This window comes from Salvelinus fontinalis, chromosome 37 (genome assembly GCF_029448725.1).
Source record: "Salvelinus fontinalis isolate EN_2023a chromosome 37, ASM2944872v1, whole genome shotgun sequence".
NCBI classification, from domain to species: domain Eukaryota; kingdom Metazoa; phylum Chordata; class Actinopteri; order Salmoniformes; family Salmonidae; genus Salvelinus; species Salvelinus fontinalis.
In genome coordinates this window covers 6,103,771-6,124,432 of record NC_074701.1, presented here as the reverse complement: position 1 = coordinate 6,124,432, position 20,662 = coordinate 6,103,771, and the positions used below count along the sequence as shown (strand labels likewise).

The 20,662-nt window shown below is 46.9% G+C and overlaps 1 protein-coding gene across 1 annotated transcript in view; it reads right to left on the bottom strand.

The window, feature by feature from the left end:
• Positions 1–20,662, bottom strand: part of LOC129835906 (collagen alpha-1(XIX) chain) — a 154,655-nt gene that overhangs the window by 31,520 nt on the left and 102,473 nt on the right. The window contains exon 17 of the mRNA XM_055901613.1: positions 18,102–18,155. Coding sequence (XP_055757588.1) covers positions 18,102–18,155 — 54 coding nt within the window. The remainder of the gene's footprint in view (positions 1–18,101; positions 18,156–20,662) is intronic.

Here is a 20,662-nt window from a genome sequence, read left to right as displayed (position 1 = left end):
ATGCTACGCCACGCCATGCTATGTCATGTTCAATACTTCATGTTATGTTACAATATGTCATGTTATCTTATGTTATGTTACAATATGTCATGTTATCTTATGTTATGTTACAATATGTCATGTTATCTTATGTTATGTTACAATATGTCATGTTATCTTATGTTATAATATGTCATGTTATCTTATCTTATGTTGCAATATGTCATGTTATCTTATGTTACAATATGTAATGTTATCTTATGTCATGTTACAATATGTCATGTTATCTTATGTCATGTTATCTTATGTCATGTTACAATATGCGGTCCGACTCATCCCAAACCATCTCAATTGGGTTGAGGTCGGGTGATTGTGGAGGCCAGGTCATCTGATGCAGCACTCCATCACTCTCCTTCTTGGTAAAATAGCCTTTACAGAGCCTGGAGGTGGGTTTTAGGTCATTGTCCTGTTAAAAAACAAATGATAGTCCTACTAAGCCCAAACCAGATGGATGGCGCATCGCTGCAGAATGCTGTGGTAGACATGCTGGTTCAGTGTGCCTTGAATTCTAAATAAATCACAGTGTCACCAGCAAAGCACCCCCACACCATAACACATTTTCCTCCATGCTTTCTTGTGGGAAATACACATCCAGAGATCATTCTTTCACCCACACCGCGGCTCACAAAGACATGGCGGTTGGAACCAAAAATATCCCATTTGGACTCAAGACCAAAGGACAAATTTCCACTGGTCTAATGTCCATTGCTCGTGTTTCTTGGCCCAAGCAAGTCTCTTCTTCTTCATAGTGTCCTTTAGTAGTGGCTTATTTGCAGTAATTCGAAGGCCTGATTCACACAGTCTCCTCTGAACAGTTGATGTTGAGATGTGTCTGTTACTTGACCTCCGTGAAGCATTTATTTGGGCTGCAATTTCTGAGGCTGGTAACTCTAATGAACTTATCCTCTGCAGCAGAGGTAACTCTGGGTCTTCCTTTCCTGTGGTGGTCCAGTTTCATCAGTTTCATCATAGCGCTTGGGCTATCTTCTGTATAACACCCTTACCTTATCACAACACAACTGATCGGCTCAAACGCATTAAGAAAGAAAGAAATTCCACAAATTAACTTTTAACAAGGCACGCCTGTTAATGGAAATGTATTCCAGGTGACTACCTCATGAAGCTGGTTGAGAGAATGCCAAGAGTGTGCATAGCTGTCAACAAGGCAAAGGGTGACTACTTTGAATAATCTCAAATATAAAATATATATTTTTAACACTTTTTTTCGGTACTACATGATTCCATATGTGTTGTTTCATAGTTTTGATGTCTTCACTATTATTCCACAATGTAGAAAATAGTTAAACATAAATAAAAACCCGTGTAGGTGTTCGAAAACTGAAAAACATGTAATTATGTAACATCTCTCTTGGTTCTGTGTCCCTGCCAATCACACACCCACTCTCTGTGCTGACTGACTGACTCTCTGTGCTGACTGACTGACTCTCTGTGCTGACTGACTGACTCTCTGTGCTGACTGACTGACTCTCTGTGCTGACTGACTGACTGACTGACTGACTCTCTGTGCTGACTGACTCTCTGTGCTGACTGACTGACTCTCTGTGCTGACTGACTGACTGACTGACTCTCTGTGCTGACTGACTGACTGACTGACTCTCTGTGCTGACTGACTGACCTTCTCTGCTGACTGACTGACTGACCCTCTCTGCTGACTGACTGACTCTCTCTGCTGACTGACTGACTCTCTCTGCTGACTGACTGACTCTCTCTGCTGACTGACTGACTCTCTCTGCTGACTGAACGACTCTCTCTGCTGACTGACTGACTCTCTCTGCTGACTGAACGACTCTTTCTACTGACTGAACAGTTTATACTGACTTCTGACTGACTGACTGTCTCTACTGAATGACTGTCTCTGATGACTGACTGTCTCTGCTGACTGACTGACTGTCTCTGCTGGCTGACTTACTATGCTGGCTGATTGACTGACTGTCTCTACTGACTGACTATCTCTGTTGACTGACTGACTGTCTTGGCTGACTGAATGACTGTCTTTGCTGACTGCCTCTACTGACTGACTGACTGTCTCTGCTGACTGAACGTCTGACTGTCTCTGCTGACTGACTGACTCTCTGCTGACTGACTGACTGTCTCTGCTGACTGACTGACTGACTCTGCTGACTGAACGACTGACTCACTGACTGTCTCTGCTGACTGACTGACTCTCTGCTGACTGACTGACTCTCTGCTGACTGACTGAATGTCTCTGCTGACTGACTGACTGACTCTGCTGACTGAACGACTGACTCACTGACTGTCTCTGCTGACTGACTGTCTCTGCTGACTGACTGACTGACTGACTCTGCCGACTGACTGATTGTCTCTGCCGACTGACTGATTGTCTCTGCCGACTGACTGATTGTCTCTGCCGACTGACTGATTGTCTCTGCTGACTGACTGATTGTCTCTGCTGACTGACTGATTGTCTCTGCTGACTGACTGACTGACTCTGCTGACTGACTGACTGTCTCTGCTGACTGACTGACTGTCTCTGCTGACTGAACGACTGACTCTGCTGACTGAACGACTGACTCACTGACTGTCTCTGCTGACTGACTGACTCTCTGCTGACTGACTGAATGTCTCTGCTGACTGACTGACTGTCTCTGCTGACTGAACGACTGACTCTGCTGACTGAACGACTGACTCACTGACTGTCTCTGCTGACTGACTGATTGTCTCTGCTGGCCGACTGACTGACTGACTCTGCCGACTGACTGATTGTCTCTGCTGACTGACTGATTGTCTCTGCTGACTGACTGACTGACTCTGCTGACTGACTGACTATGCTGACTGACTGACTCTGCCGACTGACTGACTGTTTCTGCTGACTGACTGACTGACTGACTGTTTCTGCTGACTGACTAGATCATCTATTGCTTTCTATCCTTTCATGCTTCTGTTTTGTCCTCTGCTATTTGACCGGACTGGCATGCTGCTCATGTGCTGTTGTGGCTCCCACGCAATGACATTTTACAGCTAAGGTACAAGGACAGATAGCTCCTCTCAACAAAGATGCTGCCATTTTGGAAGATGATGATGGTGGGGGTTAAAGAGTTCAGATGAAAGAAGAGGTCAGAATGTGACACATGTCTGTTATGGCACATAGGCTAGGATAAGTTTACTCTTCCTGGGACGTCTCCATGGTAGAGTCACGTATAAACTCTCCACGTTTAGTCACGTACGCTTTCCACGTGTTGCCTGTCTGCTAAACTCTACTCTACCCGAGTGGTAAAGTCACCCAGGTCCTGTATCCTGTCCATGTATTGTGTGGCACAACTTCTACTCAACACGTCATTGTGTTCAGTAACTCACAACGAGGAAGGAAAGTTGTTGAATCTCATGACCAAAATAAAACATCTGCACTAGGGATGATCACGCCTCCTGAGTTCATCTCCTCAGTACACATCCCACATCCGTAGCCAGATGAGTTGTTCTGTGCAGGGTCCTCAAGGCTTGCTGGAGTTTCATCCGTTATCCAGTCCTAGTATCAGACTGTGTCTCATCAAAACAAATGCTGCACAATCCGTGTGTCTCTCCGAGCCATGCGTTCCCCAAAACCATGCAAGACTAAGGGAAGAGGCCTCTCCTTCCTGCCAATACAGTACAGTGTGTACGCCGCAAGTCGCTTCCTCTTCCTGATGCACAATACATCAAAGACTAAAGTGAATTATTAACAAGACAATTATTGTAATAACATGTAAGAAATCATTTATTTGATTGTGCTAATCTCTACTCTGCTCTACTCTGCTGCTAAACATTGGAAAAAGGTAATCAGATATAATCTACCAACCAAAACAAGGGAATCACTATACCGTAGACTTCTGGCTTCATTTTAGCAGAGGGCTTTAAATACATTTAACAGGTACAGTCATGCATCTAATAAGACTTATGTCTCCCATAGGGCGTGGCTCAGAGCTCCAGCACCTAGCCTGCTTTGTGTGATACACACACACACACGTATTCATCCACAGCTACCCACTGCCTTGCCCAGCGGTAACCACGTGTTTGTACTGAATCCACACACTACTCTGCAGCTAGCAGCTTCCCAAAGCAGTGTATGTTGTGATAAACCAGCTTGGAGCGGTGTGCTCCTGTGTGCTGCTGTGTGCTGCTGTGTGCTCCTGTGAGCGGTGTGCTGCTGTGTGCTCCTGTGTGATGTGAGCAGTGTGCTGCTGTGTGCTCCTGTGTGCTGCTGTGTGCTGCTGTGTGCTCCTGTGTGATGTGAGCGGTGTGCTGCTGTGTGCTCCTGTGTGCTGCTGTGTGCTCCTGTGTGATGTGAGCAGTGTGCTGCTGTGTGCTCCTGTGTGCTGCTGTGTGCTCCTGTGTGATGTGAGCGGTGTGCTGCTGTGTGCTCCTGTGTGCTCCTGTGTGATGTGAGCGGTGTGCTCCTGTGTGATGTGAGCAGTGTGCTGCTGTGTGCTGCTGTGTGCTCCTGTGTGCTGCTGTGTGCTCCTGTGTGCTGCTGTGTGCTCCTGTGTGCTGCTGTGTGCTCCTGTGTGCTGCTGTGTGCTCCTGTGTGATGTGAGCAGTGTGCTGCTATGTGTTTCAGCTTGAAGGGAGAGTGAGGAGTACATAGTCCAGTGTGGGTTGTGTCCCCTAATATAATGACATGGTCATTTCTAGGCAAGTCAGTTAAGAACAAATTCTTATTTACAATGGCGGCCTACTCCGGCTAAACCCGGACAATGCTGGGCCAATTGTGTCGCCGCCCTATGGGACTCCCAATCACGGCCGGTTTTGATACAGCCTGGATTTGAACCAGGGTGTCTGTAGTGATGCCTCTAGCACTGAGATGCAGTGCCTCAGACCGCTGTGCCACTCAGGAGCCCATTGTACCAGCGTGGTAGGAGAGCTAGTTAGTAGTGAAGGGTGGAAGGAGAGCAACACTGTGATTCTGTTGATAGCTCAGAAGATGAGTCCAGATGTATTGCCCTAACAGGGAAGTTGTTCAGTTACTCAGTCATCGGTTCAGTCTTATCACAGACACTAATGCCCAGAGGCTGCCAACGCCAACAAGCTTCACACTGCCAAATCCCAAATCCTCACGTCTCATTCCCTTCAACGTGCACAAAACAACATGCTCCTTTCAAAGTAGTCCGTCCAGACTTCTCTCTGTCTTATAACAGACCCAAATGGCACACTATTCCATTTGTAGTGCACTATTTATTACAAGGGTCCACAGGGCTATACAGAAAAATAGTGCACTATTTATTACAAGGGTGCATAGGGCTATACAGAAAAATAGTGCACTATTTAGGAAATAGCCATTTGGAACACAACGTGATGTCCATATGCTTCCAATGCTGAGCAGCTTTACAGTGTAAAACCCCCAAATCCCTACACCACCGCTCCCCTAGTCCCTGTTCCTCTCTGGTCCAGTGCAGGACACAGCCAACCTACAATGACGACATGAAGCTCAGCACATCATCACAGGAGCTTCTGGTTCATATTCGACTGTGTCGCCAGCGGCAAGGAGAGAAATCCTTTTTAACAGGCACCCTTTCTCTTCCCTTTTGATCTCCTGCAGAGTGTCAGAGGCTGCGTCCCAAATGCCACTCCTATTCACACACTACTTTAAACCAAAGCCCACAGGGTGCGCATAGGCCTCTGGTTAAAAGTAGTGCACTATATAGGTAATAGGGTGTCATTTGTGACACAGACCTCGATTGCCATTCTATGTCAATGCTACTGTATGCATAATGGATGGCAAGCAAGTCACATGACTATTAATGGTGCTACCCTCCACCATGGTGTGATGCAGACTCAAAGCTTTAATATTGAAAAGAACACACACACACACACACACACACACACACACACACACACACACACACACACACACACACACACACACACACACACACACACACACACACACACACACCCACCCACCCACCCACCCACCCCCACCACCACCACCACCACCACCACCACCACCACCACCACCACCTTAGTGACTACAAAGTCCAACTCCAAAGCGTTTGTCATTTTTCCTGCATACTGTATGACAGTGGACTACCCCCTTACTGCCATCCTGACGTGTTGTTAAGGTCAACCATTAAAGTCATGTGATCAAGCAGAGATATAGAACTGTGTTGGGATTTATTATGGAGTCTCATGGAGGACAGTGAAGGACCATGTTATACTGACTTGACATCCTCCTGTGCTATATTTAAGCAATAAGGCATGGGGGGGTGTGGTATATGTCCCTTAGCCGTGGTATAATGGCCATATACCACACCCCCTCATGCCTTATTGCTGTTATAAACTGGTCACCAATGTAATTAGAGGAGTAAAAACAAATGTTTTGTCATATATCAGGTATACGGCCTGATATACCACGGCTGTCAGCCAATCAGCCTTCAGGGCTCGAACCACTCAGTTGATATATATATGAACAGGTCTTTGTTGTAAAAGAGATGTGTCTCAATGAGAGAAGCCTGTTTAACTAAAGAAACAGGAATAGGTCTGAAATGATTCAAATACACCCTTTCCTTCTCTGCTGCTGTCACCCTGTTCCCACCTGTTCCAGGGCCCTCTACGTCTCTTTAAAGGGAGACGTACGGTAGGGGCCTGATCGGTTGTTTTTCTTCAACTGAACAGAAGCAGACAGTGTGAGAGGGGCTGGGTTGGACGACAGCTTATACCTCAAATCAAATGTCTAATCCAATAGCCTGACAGGAAGCTTGATACTTCCGTGTACTCCGTAAAGGTGTTGAGCGCTCAGAGACAGTGAATTCAAGAGATTCCAGCTGAGGCCACCTTAACCAAGTGGAAACCCAGAAGGTGTGAAAGGCAGACCTGGGTTCAAATACTATTTGAAATCGTTCCAATACTGTCGAGCGTTACCCTCCTGAAGTGCCAGACGTGCAGATTTGGGACTATTCTACTGGTTGCATTGTGCATTGGCTAACTCATTCAAGCACAGTAAAGGTATTTAAAATGATTTTCAGTAGTATTTGAACCGAGGTCTGGAAACTCACAAGGTGTAAAACTAAGGTGTAATGTTGGGCCAGGGTTTGTTAATTGGGTGAGAGATATCAACTGGCCTTCTGGCGAGAGAGTGAGAGAGACCCGACCCCAATAATAAGTCTTCTTCCGCTTCCTTAAACCACAGGCTTCCAAAGACACAGGTTGATCAACAACTTCCCTGGGCTACATGTGACCGGCTCAGAGCTTTAACCCCCTAAAGCTGATTGGTGCACCCTTGAGTCGAAAGTGCATAGTTTATATTTATATTAATCAAATCTGTTAGAAACTTACGAGGATTTCTTTTTGAAAGCTGACATTCCGCTGAATAAAACACCATGTGGTTCGTCTAGCTCCGGGTATCACAGCCGACGTAAGGCGATGGCAGATTTACAGTTCATCTGGATTCCCTATACACGTCATGGGATGGTAGTCTATCTTATCTCGACGTATACAGATCTACACTGTGTTACCCAATCACAGACTTTACTGTCACTTTGTCATATGACGTCACACAACTAACAGGAAGTCAATTTGTGATTTCTCAGTTTCATATGGGCCACATGTGACAGGTTCAGGGCTTTAAATAGGGGGAACCTTAGCACATTCATAGTAACTGCACTGAGGCTAGGAAACATTGTCACCACCGATAAATCCACTATAATTGAGAATTTCAATAAGCATTTTTCTACGGCTGGCCATGCTTTCCACCTGGCTACCCCTACTCCAGTCAACTGCCCGGCACCCCTCACAGCAACTCGCCCAAGCCTCTCCATTTCTCCTTCACCCAAATCCAGATAGCTGATGTTCTGATAGAGCTGCAAAATCAGGACCCCTACTAATCAGCCGGGCTAGACAATCTAGACCCTCTCTTTCTAAAATTATCTGCCCGAAATTGTTGCCACCCCTATTACTAGCCTGTTCAACCTCTCTTTCGTATCATCTGAGATCCCCAAAGATTGGAAAGCTACCGCGATCATCCCCCTCTTCAAAGGGGGAGAGACTCTAGACCCAAACTGCTACAGACCTATATCTATCCTACCCTGCCTTTCTAAGGTCTTTGAAAGCCAAGTTAACAAACCAATTACCGACCATTTCGTATCCCACCATACCTTCTCCGCTATGCAATCTGGTTTCAGAGCTGGTCATGGGTGCACCTCAGCCACGCTCAAGGTCCTAAACGATATCATAACTGCCATCGATGAGTGACATTACTGTGCAGCCGTATTCATCAACCTGGCCAAGGCAGGCGACTCTGTCAATCACCACATTCTTATCGGCAGACTCAACAGCCCTTATTTCTCAAATGATTGCCTCGCCTGGTTCACCAGCTACTTCTCTGATAGAGTTCAGTGTGTAAAATCGGAGGCCCTGTTGTCCAGACCTCTGGCAGTCTCTATGGGGGAGCCACAGGGTTCAATTCTCGGGCCGACTCTCTTCTCTGTATACATCAGTGATGTCGCTCTTGCTGCTGGTGATTCTCTGATCCAACTCTACGCAGACGACACCATTCTGTATACTTCTGGCCCTTCTTTGGACATTGTGTTAACTAACCTCCAGACGAGCTTCAATGCCATACAACTCTCCTTCCGTTGCCTCCAAATGCTATTAAATGCAAGTAAAACAAAATGCATGCTCTTCAACCGATCGCTGCCCGCACCTGCCCACCCGTCCAGCATCACAACTCTGAACGGTTCTGACTTTAAATATGTGGACATCTACAAATAACTAGGTGTCTGGCTAGACTGTAAACTCTCCTTCCAGACTCACGTTAAGCATCTCCAATCCAAAATTAAATCTAGAATCGGCTTCCTATTTCGCAACAAAGCATCCTTCAATCATGCTGCCAAACATACCCTCGTAAAACTGACCATCCTACCGATCCTCGACGATGTCATCTACAAAATAGCCTCCAACATTCTACTCAACAAATTGGATGCAGTCTATCACAGTGCCATCCGTTTTGTCACCAAAGCCCCATATACTACCCACCACTGCGACCTGTAAGCTCTCGTTGGCTGGCCCTCGCTTCATACTCGTCGCCAAACCCACTGGCTACAGGTCATCTACAAATCTTTGCTAGGAAAAGCCCCGCCTTATCTCAGCTCACTGGTCACCATTGCAGCACCGACCCGTAGCACGTGCACCAGCAGGTATATCTCACTGATCACCCCCAAAGCCAAGTCCTCCTTTGGCCGCCTTTCCTTCCAGTTCTCTGCTGCCAATGACTGGAGCGAACTACAAACATCACTGAAGCTGGAGACTCATATCTCCCTCACTAGCTTTAAGCACCAACTTTCAGAGCAGCTCACAGATCACTGCACCTGTACATAGCCCATCTGCAAATAGCCCATCCAACTACCTCATCCCCATACTGTATTTATTTATCTTGCTCCTTTGCATCGCCAGTATCTCTACTTGCACATTCATCTTCTGCACATCTATTCACTCCAGTGTTTAATTGGTATATTGTAATTACTTCACCACCATGGCCTATTTATTGCCTTACCTCCCTTATCTTACCACATTTACACACACTGTATATAGACTTTTTCTACTGTATTATTGAGTTCTCATTGACTCTATGTTTGTTTATTCCATGTGTAACTCTGTGTTGTTGTATGTGTTCTTGGCCATGCCATCTTGGCCAGGTCGCAGTTGTAAATGAGAACTTGTTCTCCACTAGCCTACCTGGTTAAATAAAGGTGGATCCAGGATGCAAATTTCTGTTTGAAAAAGCTAGCCTTTGCTTTCCTAACTGCCTGCGTATATTGGTTCCTAACTTCCCTGAAAAGTTGTATATCGCGGGGGCTATTCGATGCTAATGCAGTACGCCACAGGATGTTTTTGTGCTGGTCAAGGGCAGTCAGGTCTGGAGTGAATCAAGGGCTATATCTGTTCCTGGTTCTACATTTTTTGAATGGGGCATGCTTATTTGAATGGGGCGTGCTTCTTCACCTGCATTCTAGCTGTTTGGGGTTTTAGGCTGGGTCTCTGTACAGCACTTCGAGATATTAACTGATGTACGAAGGGCTATATAAAATAAACTTGATTGATTGATTGATATTTAAGATGGTGAGGAAAGCACTTGTAAAGAATAACCAGGCATTCTCTACTGATGGAATGAGTTCAATATCTTTCCAGGATGCCCGGGCCAGATCGGTGGGTTCATTGATCATTTGTGTGAGATTGAACTGCAACGCTCCTACTACCACACCCCGGTCAAAGGAACTTAAATATTTTGTCTTGCCCATTCACCCATTCACCCACAATCCATGTCTCAACATCTGGCTCTGGTTAGAAATAGTGCACTACCTCATAGAGCCCTGGTCAGAAGTAGTGCACTACCTCTTAGAGCCCTGGTCAGAAGTAGTGCACTACCTCTTAGAGCCCTGGTAAGAAGTAGTGCACTACCTCTTAGAGCCCTGGTAAGAAGTAGTGCACTACCTCTTAGAGCCCTGGTAAGAAGTAGTGCACTACCTCTTAGAGCCCTGGTAAGAAGTAGTGCACTACCCCATAGAGCTCTGGTAAGAAGTAGTGCACTACCTCATAGAGCCCTGGTAAGAAGTAGTGCACTACCCCATAGAGCTCTGGTAAGAAGTAGTGCACTACCCCATAGAGCTCTGGTAAGAAGTAGTGCACTACCCCATAGAGCTCTGGTAAGAAGTAGTGCACTACCCCATAGAGCTCTGGTAAGAAGTAGTGCACTACCCCATAGAGCCCTGGTAAGAAGTAGTGCACTACCCCATAGAGCTCTGGTAAGAAGTAGTGCACTACCCCATAGAGCTCTGGTAAGAAGTAGTGCACTACCTCATAGAGCCCTGGTAAGAAGTAGTGCACTACCCCATAGAGCTCTGGTAAGAAGTAGTGCACTACCCCATAGAGCTCTGGTAAGAAGTAGTGCACTACCCCATAGAGCCCTGGTAAGAAGTAGTGCACTACCTCATAGAGCCCTGGTCAGAAGTAGTGCACAACCTCTTAGAGCCCTGGTAAGAAGTAGTGCACTACCCCATAGAGCCCTGGTAAGAAGTAGTGCACTACCTCATAGAGCCCTGGTAAGAAGTAGTGCACTACCTCATAGAGCCCTGGTAAGAAGTAGTGCACTACCTCATAGAGCCCTGGTTAGAAATAGTGCACTACCCCATAGAGCTCTGGTAAGAAGTAGTGCACTACCCCATAGAGCTCTGGTAAGAAGTAGTGCACTACCCCATAGAGCTCTGGTAAGAAGTAGTGCACTACCCCATAGAGCCCTGGTCAGAAGTAGTGCACTACCTCATAGAGCCCTGGTCAGAAGTAGTGCACTACCTCATAGAGCCCTGGTCAGAAATAGTGCACTACCCCATAGAGCTCTGGTAAGAAGTAGTGCACTACCTCATAGAGCCCTGGTAAGAAGTAGTGCACTACCTCATAGAGCCCTGGTAAGAAGTAGTGCACTACCTCATAGAGCCCTGGTCAGAAGTAGTGCACTACCTCTTAGAGCCCTGGTAAGAAGTAGTGCACTACCTCTTAGAGCCCTGGTAAGAAGTAGTGCACTACCTCATAGAGCCCTGGTCAGAAGTAGTGCACTACCTCTTAGAGCCCTGGTCAGAAGTAGTGCACTACCTCATAGAGCCCTGGTCAGAAGTAGTGCACTAACTCTTAGAGCCCTGGTAAGAAGTAGTGCACTACCTCTTAGAGCCCTGGTAAGAAGTAGTGCACTACCTCATAGAGCCCTGGTCAGAAGTAGTGCACTACCTCATAGAGCCCTGGTAAGAAGTAGTGCACTACCTCATAGAGCCCTGGTCAGAAGTAGTGCACTACCTCTTAGAGCCCTGGTAAGAAGTAGTGCACTACCTCTTAGAGCCCTGGTCAGAAGTAGTGCACAACCTCTTAGAGCCCTGGTAAGAAGTAGTGCACTACCCCATAGAGCCCTGGTAAGAAGTAGTGCACTACCTCATAGAGCCCTGGTAAGAAGTAGTGCACTACCTCATAGAGCCCTGGTAAGAAGTAGTGCACTACCTCATAGAGCCCTGGTTAGAAATAGTGCACTACCCCATAGAGCTCTGGTAAGAAGTAGTGCACTACCCCATAGAGCTCTGGTAAGAAGTAGTGCACTACCCCATAGAGCTCTGGTAAGAAGTAGTGCACTACCCCATAGAGCCCTGGTCAGAAGTAGTGCACTACCTCATAGAGCCCTGGTCAGAAGTAGTGCACTACCTCATAGAGCCCTGGTCAGAAATAGTGCACTACCCCATAGAGCTCTGGTAAGAAGTAGTGCACTACCTCATAGAGCCCTGGTAAGAAGTAGTGCACTACCTCATAGAGCCCTGGTAAGAAGTAGTGCACTACCTCATAGAGCCCTGGTCAGAAGTAGTGCACTACCTCTTAGAGCCCTGGTAAGAAGTAGTGCACTACCTCTTAGAGCCCTGGTAAGAAGTAGTGCACTACCTCATAGAGCCCTGGTCAGAAGTAGTGCACTACCTCTTAGAGCCCTGGTCAGAAGTAGTGCACTACCTCATAGAGCCCTGGTCAGAAGTAGTGCACTAACTCTTAGAGCCCTGGTAAGAAGTAGTGCACTACCTCTTAGAGCCCTGGTAAGAAGTAGTGCACTACCTCATAGAGCCCTGGTCAGAAGTAGTGCACTACCTCATAGAGCCCTGGTAAGAAGTAGTGCACTACCTCATAGAGCCCTGGTCAGAAGTAGTGCACTACCTCTTAGAGCCCTGGTAAGAAGTAGTGCACTACCTCTTAGAGCCCTGGTAAGAAGTAGTGCACTACCTCATAGAGCCCTGGTCAGAAATAGTGCACTACCTCATAGAGCCCTGGTAAGAAGTAGTGCACTACCTCTTAGAGCCCTGGTTAGAAATAGTGCACTACCCCATAGAGCTCTGGTAAGAAGTAGTGCACTACCTCATAGAGCTCTGGTAAGAAGTAGTGCACTACCCCATAGAGCTCTGGTAAGAAGTAGTGCACTACCCCATAGAGCTCTGGTAAGAAGTAGTGCACTACCCCATAGAGCCCTGGTTAGAAATAGTGCACTACCCCATAGAGCCCTGGTCAGAAGTAGTGCACTACCTCTTAGAGCCCTGGTAAGAAGTAGTGCACTACCTCATAGAGCCCTGGTTAGAAATAGTGCACTACCTCATAGAGCCCTGGTAAGAAGTAGTGCACTACCCCATAGAGCTCTGGTAAGAAGTAGTGCACTACCCCATAGAGCTCTGGTAAGAAGTAGTGCACTACCCCATAGAGCTCTGGTAAGAAGTAGTGCACTACCCCATAGAGCTCTGGTAAGAAGTAGTGCACTACCCCATAGAGCCCTGGTCAGAAGTAGTGCACTACCTCATAGAGCCCTGGTCAGAAATAGTGCACTACCCCATAGAGCCCTGGTCAGAAGTAGTGCACTACCTCATAGAGCCCTGGTAAGAAGTAGTGCACTACCTCATAGAGCCCTGGTCAGAAGTAGTGCACTACCTCTTAGAGCCCTGGTAAGAAGTAGTGCACTACCTCATAGAGCCCTGGTAAGAAGTAGTGCACTACCTCTTAGAGCCCTGGTAAGAAGTAGTGCACTACCTCATAGAGCCCTGGTAAGAAGTAGTGCACTACCTCTTAGAGCCCTGGTAAGATGTAGTGCACTACCTCATAGAGCCCTGGTCAGAAGTAGTGTACTACCCCATAGAGCTCTGGTAAGAAGTAGTGCACTACCTCTTAGAGCCCTGGTAAGAAGTAGTGCACTACCCCATAGAGCTCTGGTAAGAAGTAGTGCACTACCTCATAGAGCCCTGGTAAGAAGTAGTGCACTACCTCTTAGAGCCCTGGTAAGAAGTAGTGCACTACCTCATAGAGCCCTGGTCAGAAGTAGTGTACTACCCCATAGAGCCCTGGTCAGAAGTAGTGCACTACCTCTTAGAGCCCTGGTAAGAAGTAGTGCACTACCTCTTAGAGCCCTGGTCAGAAGTAGTGCACTACCTCATAGAGCCCTGGTAAGAAGTAGTGCACTACCCCATAGAGCCCTGGTCAGAAGTAGTGCACTACCTCATAGAGCCCTGGTAAGAAGTAGTGCACTACCTCATAGAGCCCTGGTAAGAAGTAGTGCACTACCTCTTAGAGCCCTGGTAAGAAGTAGTGCACTACCTCATAGAGCCCTGGTAAGAAGTAGTGCACTACCTCATAGAGCCCTGGTAAGAAGTAGTGCACTACCTCATAGAGCCCTGGTAAGAAGTAGTGCACTACCTCATAGGGCTCTGGTCAGAAGTAGTGCACTACCTCATAGGGATCTGGTCAGAAGTAGTGCACTACCTCATAGGGCTCTGGTTAGAAGTAGTGCACTACCTCATAGAGCTCTGGTCAGAAGTAGTGCACTACCTCATAGGGCTCTGGTCAGAAGTAGTGCACTACCCCATAGGGTTCTGGTCAGAAGTAGTGCACTACCTCATAGGGCTCTGGTCAGAAGTAGTGCACTACCTCATAGGGCTCTGGTCAGAAGTAGTGCACTACCTCATAGGGCTCTGGTTAGAAGTAGTGCACTACCTCATAGGGCTCTGGTCAGAAGTAGTGTACTACCCCATAGGGCTCTGGTCAGAAGTAGTGCACTACCCTATAGGGCTCTGGTCAGAAGTAGTGCCCTACATACAGCAGGGAACAGGACTCCATTCGGGACCCATCCTGGGTATTAATAGAGAGGTTGTGTGTGTCTTCAACAGAACAACATTTTTTGACACTGATTCAAATGGCCGACTGGCTTAGTGTAACGATTCCACTCCCCTCACACATTACTACTGAAGGAGATACCCTTCCACACCTGACCTGGGTTCATTTAGTATTTGAGTTCTTTCAACAACAACAAAAATAAGCATTTGAATGAGCCTGACTGGAGTGCCAGTTGACAGGGTTTTTGCCTCTTCCACTAGATCCATCACGCCAGGCGAGCTCAAATGAAGTGCAGTTAAAAAGAAAGAAAACAAATCATATTTGAACCCAGGCATGTTCCACACTCAAGAAGACATTAGTTTAAATGTTACTTTATTCCCCTATGGGGCTCACTGCTTTTAATGAACACTGGCCCAAACCCAGCGAGGAAATATTACAACATGCTGATTGGACTCCAATTGGACTCCAAACACAGACGAAAACCAATTAGAGGGGTTATGACTGGGTAGAAATGGGACATTATGTTCAAGTTCTCATAGAGGTCACGCTATAATTGTGACCTTTGACACCGAGCGATTCAGTTGCCTCCGAGGTCAGATATGCTATGTTGCAACGTTCCACTTCTGGTGTGAGGATATAGACAGTAGCACCTGCCATCAGCTCTAACTAGCTTCCGATTTCTCTTTTTCTATCCAGGAATTCTTGCATTGAGAATGTGATTCTCTGTTAGCTCATGCAGTGTCAGTGAGAGCTACGGAAAAGTTCAGGAATAGCACTAAACTGTTGATATACACTGAGTGTACCAAACATTAAGAATACCTTCCTTATTAAGAACCCCCCCCCCCCCCCTTTGCCCTCAGAACAGCCTCAATTTGTCGAGCATGGACTCTACAAGGTGTCGAAAGCATTCCACAGGGATGCTGCCCATGTTGACTTCAATGCTTCCCACAGTTGTGTCAAGTTAGCTGGATGTCCTTAGGGTAGTGGACCATTCTTGATACACATGGGTAAATGTTGAGCGTAAATAACCCAGCAGCGTTGCAGTTCTTGATACAAACTGGTGTGCCTGGCACCTACCACCTTACCCCGTTCAAAGGAACTTAAATATGTTGTCTTGCCCATTCAACCACAATCCATGTCTCAACTGTCTCAAGGCCCTCACTAGCTTTAAGCACCAGCTGTCAGAGCAGCTCACAGATCACTGCAGCTGTACATAGCCCATCTGTAAATGGTCCCGTGTGGCTCAGTTGGTAGAGCATGGCGCTTGCAACGCCAGGGTTGTGGGTTCATTTCCCACGGGGGGACCAGGGTTCAATTCCCACAGGGGGACCAGGATGAATATGTATGAACTTTCCAATTTGTAAGTCGCTCTGGATAAGAGCGTCTGCTAAATGACTAAAATGTAAATAGCCCATCCAACTACCTCATCCCCATACTGTATTTATTTATCTTGCTCCTTTGCACCCCAGTATCTCAGTATCTCTACTTGCACATTCATCTTCTGCACATCAATCACTCCGGTGTTTAATTGGTATATTTTAATTACTTCGCCACCATGGCATATTTATTGTCTTACCTCCCTTATCTTACCACATTTGCACACACTGTATATAGACTTTTTTCTACTGTATCATTGGCTGTATGTTTGTTTATTCCATGTGTGTGTTGTCGTATGTTTCGAACCGCTTTGCTTTATTATTGGCCAGCTCGCAGTTGTAAATGAGAACTTGTTCTCAACTAGCCTACCTGGTTAAATAAAGGTGAAATAAAATAAATAAATAAAATCACCAAATCATGATCTTCAGTTTAGAATGCAAGTTGATTAATCAGCTGTGTTTGCTCGGGATGGAGAAGAAGTGTGAGACCAATCAGGCCCCTAACAGGTCATCTTTCAGCTTGCTTTCTAAAGTGAATACACTATACTTACACTACTTACGTTTGAAAACCAACATAACGGGACAATCTCAACACTCCCTGCAGTGCAATCCTTGCAATTTGCTATTTGGTATTTTATCATTAGCTGTTGCAAAATGATCCACAGTACTGTAGTGTGTGGCTCATAACCACGGGAGGTTGGTGGCACTAGTGGTAATGACTGGAGCGGAATCAGTGGAATGGTATCAAATACATCAAACATATGGTTTCCATGGTTTCCATGTGTTTGATGCCATTCCATTTACTCCGTTCTAGCCATTATTATGAGCTGTTCTCTCCTCAGCAGTCTCCGGTGCTCAAAACAGGTGTACAAGGTCACAGTTTTATAGGTAGCCGGCCTTGTTTTGGAAGTTGGAACCATCCGATACTGGTAACATACAGGTGAAGGATCTTAATTTGAGCCAGTTTGCTACAGCAGGAAAATAATCCTGCATTAACAGGAAATGTGAATTTTTGTAGGGGTTGATACATTTTTAGGAAGAGAAAATCAGGTCAAAAATGTTAACATGGAAAGACTTTTAAGAAGCTTTTTTAACCCTAAAATACCTCAACTTTCTCCTGTAACAGGGTGATCAAATTAAGATTCTGCATCTGAAGCATCACAGTATAACTGTAACATTACATGCATGCTGTAGTTTAATCAAGGCTAAGTTGAATGCAAAAAGATGTATACACTCACTACTGTACGTCGCTCTGGATAAGAGCGTCTGCTAAATGACTAAAATGTAAAAATTATATTGACCACTGCAGTACCTCTAGGAATTGGTGAGAGCTCTAAGATTGCTCGACTGTAGCAAGAGGTGAAATCCAAGTGGGCCAACTGGGTAGAACTGGAATGTTCTTGTTTGTACAGTCACAGCCATTGTTCTTTTAACCCTGTATGGCCCTTTATAGGAAACATAACACTGCTTAGGACAGCTGCCTGCTGGGACTGGCCACGTGTGCTGCCAGTCATGTTGACCTCTCAGAGACATTTATTAAACGTAGTCAAACTATTAGCATTCCCCCAGGGCTCGACCCTACCAGGCCCACCCAGGCCCTACCAGGCCCACCCAGTCCCTACCAGGCCCACCTAGGCCCACCCAGACCTTACCAGGCCCACCCAGGCCCTACCAGGCCCTGCCTAGGGCCCACCCAGGCCCTACCAGGCCCACCCAGGCCCTACCAAGCCCTACCAGGCCCACCCAGGCCCTACCAGGCCCACCCAGTCCCACCTAGGCCCACCCAGACCTTACCAGGCCCACCCAGGCCCTACCAGGCCCTGCCTAGGGCCCACCCAGGCCCTACCAGGCCCACCCAGGCCCTACCTAGGGCCCACCCAGGCCCTACCAGGCCCTACCAGGCCCACCCAGACCAACTCAGGCCCCTACATCCACCCCACACTCTGTCCTCAGCTGTTGTCAGGCCATCCCCAGGGGAGGGGGTCCAGAAGCAGGAGCTAGGCCCAGCCCAGGCCACACAAAGAGTAGCAGTGCCTGTGTGTGATTGTGTGTGTGGCGTTTACTCACCCTTTTGCCCTCTTTGCCCAGAGCCCCCGTCTGACCTGGCAACCCAGGGGATCCCTAGGGACAGAAGACAGAAGGGTATCAGAGCAGGGCTGTCATTTGTGTATGGCCAGGCTATGGGTGTTGCGTTACCCTAGCTTCACGGTCTAGGCCTCTCAAAAGCACCAGTAACACTGGACACATAGCCTAACATTCTGCTGTTTGACACGCCATGGTATTCTGCTATTTGTTGAAATGTTGCTTCTGTATAAGAGAGAGAAAGGGGCTGGATGCTAGCCTGGTGCCAGATCTCTTTGTGCTATCATGCCAATGCCTTCCTACTCATTGCCATGTCAAAGAAAGATTGGCTCGACAAGGACAGCAATGGACCAGGCTAGCTGGATGCTGGATGGATTCCTAGATAGGCTGGTTGGATGGCATTCAGTGTTAGAATGAGTGTGTCTCCAGCTTGTTTCTATGGACACAGATGTAAACTCATGGCCTCATCCCAGACCTGTTGCCAATGACAATATGAGTTAGAAAGGCAGCACAAACAGATCCTGGATCAGGCTATGGGGTAACAGCTTGTTGCTTATAAAGCTGCTGTGGAGACAGATGTTAGAGCCACATGTTCTCAGCACACCAGTGGAGGCTGCTGACAGGGGGGATGGTTCATAATAATGGCTGGAACAGAGCAAATGGAATGGCATCAAACACCTGGAAACCATGTGTTTGATGTATTTGATACCATTCCACTGATTCCGCTCTAGTCATTACCACTAGCCCATTCTCCCCAACTAAGATGCCACCAACCTCCTGTGCAGCACAAAGACCACTGGCTCCCTAGTTGGCTTAATTGCTGTATGAAAATACCTAGATTTGATTTCATTCAAGTTTAATTGCTGGTGCTGGGCGTACCGTATCTCCAGTTAGGCCCGGTGGCTCCTGTCAGATGCAAAACATAGGTGTACGACTGGTTACATAGGTGTAAGACTGGTTACATAGGTGTACGACTGGTTATATAGGTGTAAGACTGGTTACATAGGTGTAAGACTGGTTACATAGGTGTAAGACTGGTTACATAGGTGTACGACTGGTTACATAGGTGTACGACTGGTTGGTTACATAGGTGCAAGACTGGTTACAAAGGTGTAAGACTGGTTACATAGGTGTACGACTGGTTACATAGGTGTACGACTGGTTACATAGGTGTACGACTGGTTACATAGGTGTACGACTGGTTACATAGGTGTACGACTGGTTACATAGGTGTACGACTGGTTACATAGGTGTAAGACTGGTTACATAGGTGTACGACTGGTTACATAGGTGTACGACTGGTTACATAGGTGTACGACTGGTTACATAGGTGTAAGACTGGTTACATAGGTGTAAGACTGGTTACATAGGTGTACGACTGGTTACATAGGTGTACGACTGGTTACATAGGTGCAAGACTGGTTACATAGGTGCAAGACTGGTTACAAAGGTGTAAGACTGGTTACATAGGTGTACGACTGGTTACATAGGTGTACGACTGGTTACATAGGTGTACGACTGGTTACATAGGTGTACGACTGGTTACATAGGTGTAAGACTGGTTACATAGGTGTAAGACTGGTTACATAGGTGTAAGACAGAGACAAAGTAGAGTTGCGATTCAACGGCTTAGACACGAGACGTATGTGGCAGGGTCTACAGACAATCACGGATTACAAAGGGAAAACCAGCCACATCGCGGACACCGACGTCTTGCTACCGGACAAGCTAAATACCTTCTTCGCGTGCTTTGAGGATAACACAGTGCCACCGATGTGTCCTGCTCCCAACGACTGTTGTCTCTTGTTCTCCGTGGATGACGGGAGGAAGACATTTAAACGTATTAACCTTCGCAAGGCTGTCGGCCCAGATGGCATCCTTAGCCGCGTCTTTAGAGCATGCGCAGACAAGCTGGCTGGAGTGTTTACGGACATATTCAATCCATCCCTATCCTAGTCTGCTGTCCCCACATGCTTCAAGATGGCCACCATTGTTCCTGTTCCCAAGAAAGCAAATGTAGCTGAACTAAATGACTATTTCCCCGTAGCACTCACTTCTGTCATCATGAAGTGCTTTGAGAGGCTAGTTAAGGATCACATCACCTCAACCTTACATGACACCCTAGACCCACTTCAATTTTCTTACCGCCCCAATAGATCCACAGACAATTAAATTGCCATTACACTGCACACTGCCCTATCCCATCTGGACAAGAGGAATACCTATGTAAGAATGCTGTACATTGACTACAGCTCAGCCTTCAACACCATAGTACCCTCCTATCCTCCCTGTTCACCCATGACGGCATGGCCATGCACACCTCCAAGTCAATCATCAAGTTTGCAGATGACACAACAGTAGTAGGCCTGATTACCAACAATGACAAGACAGCCTACAGGAAGGAGGTGAGGGCCCTGGCTTAGTGTTGCCAGGAAAATAACCTCTCCCTCAACGTCAACAAAACAGGAGCTGATGGTGGACTTCAGGAAACAGCAAAGGGAGCACGCCTCTATCCACATCGATGGGACAGCAGTGGAGAAGGTGGA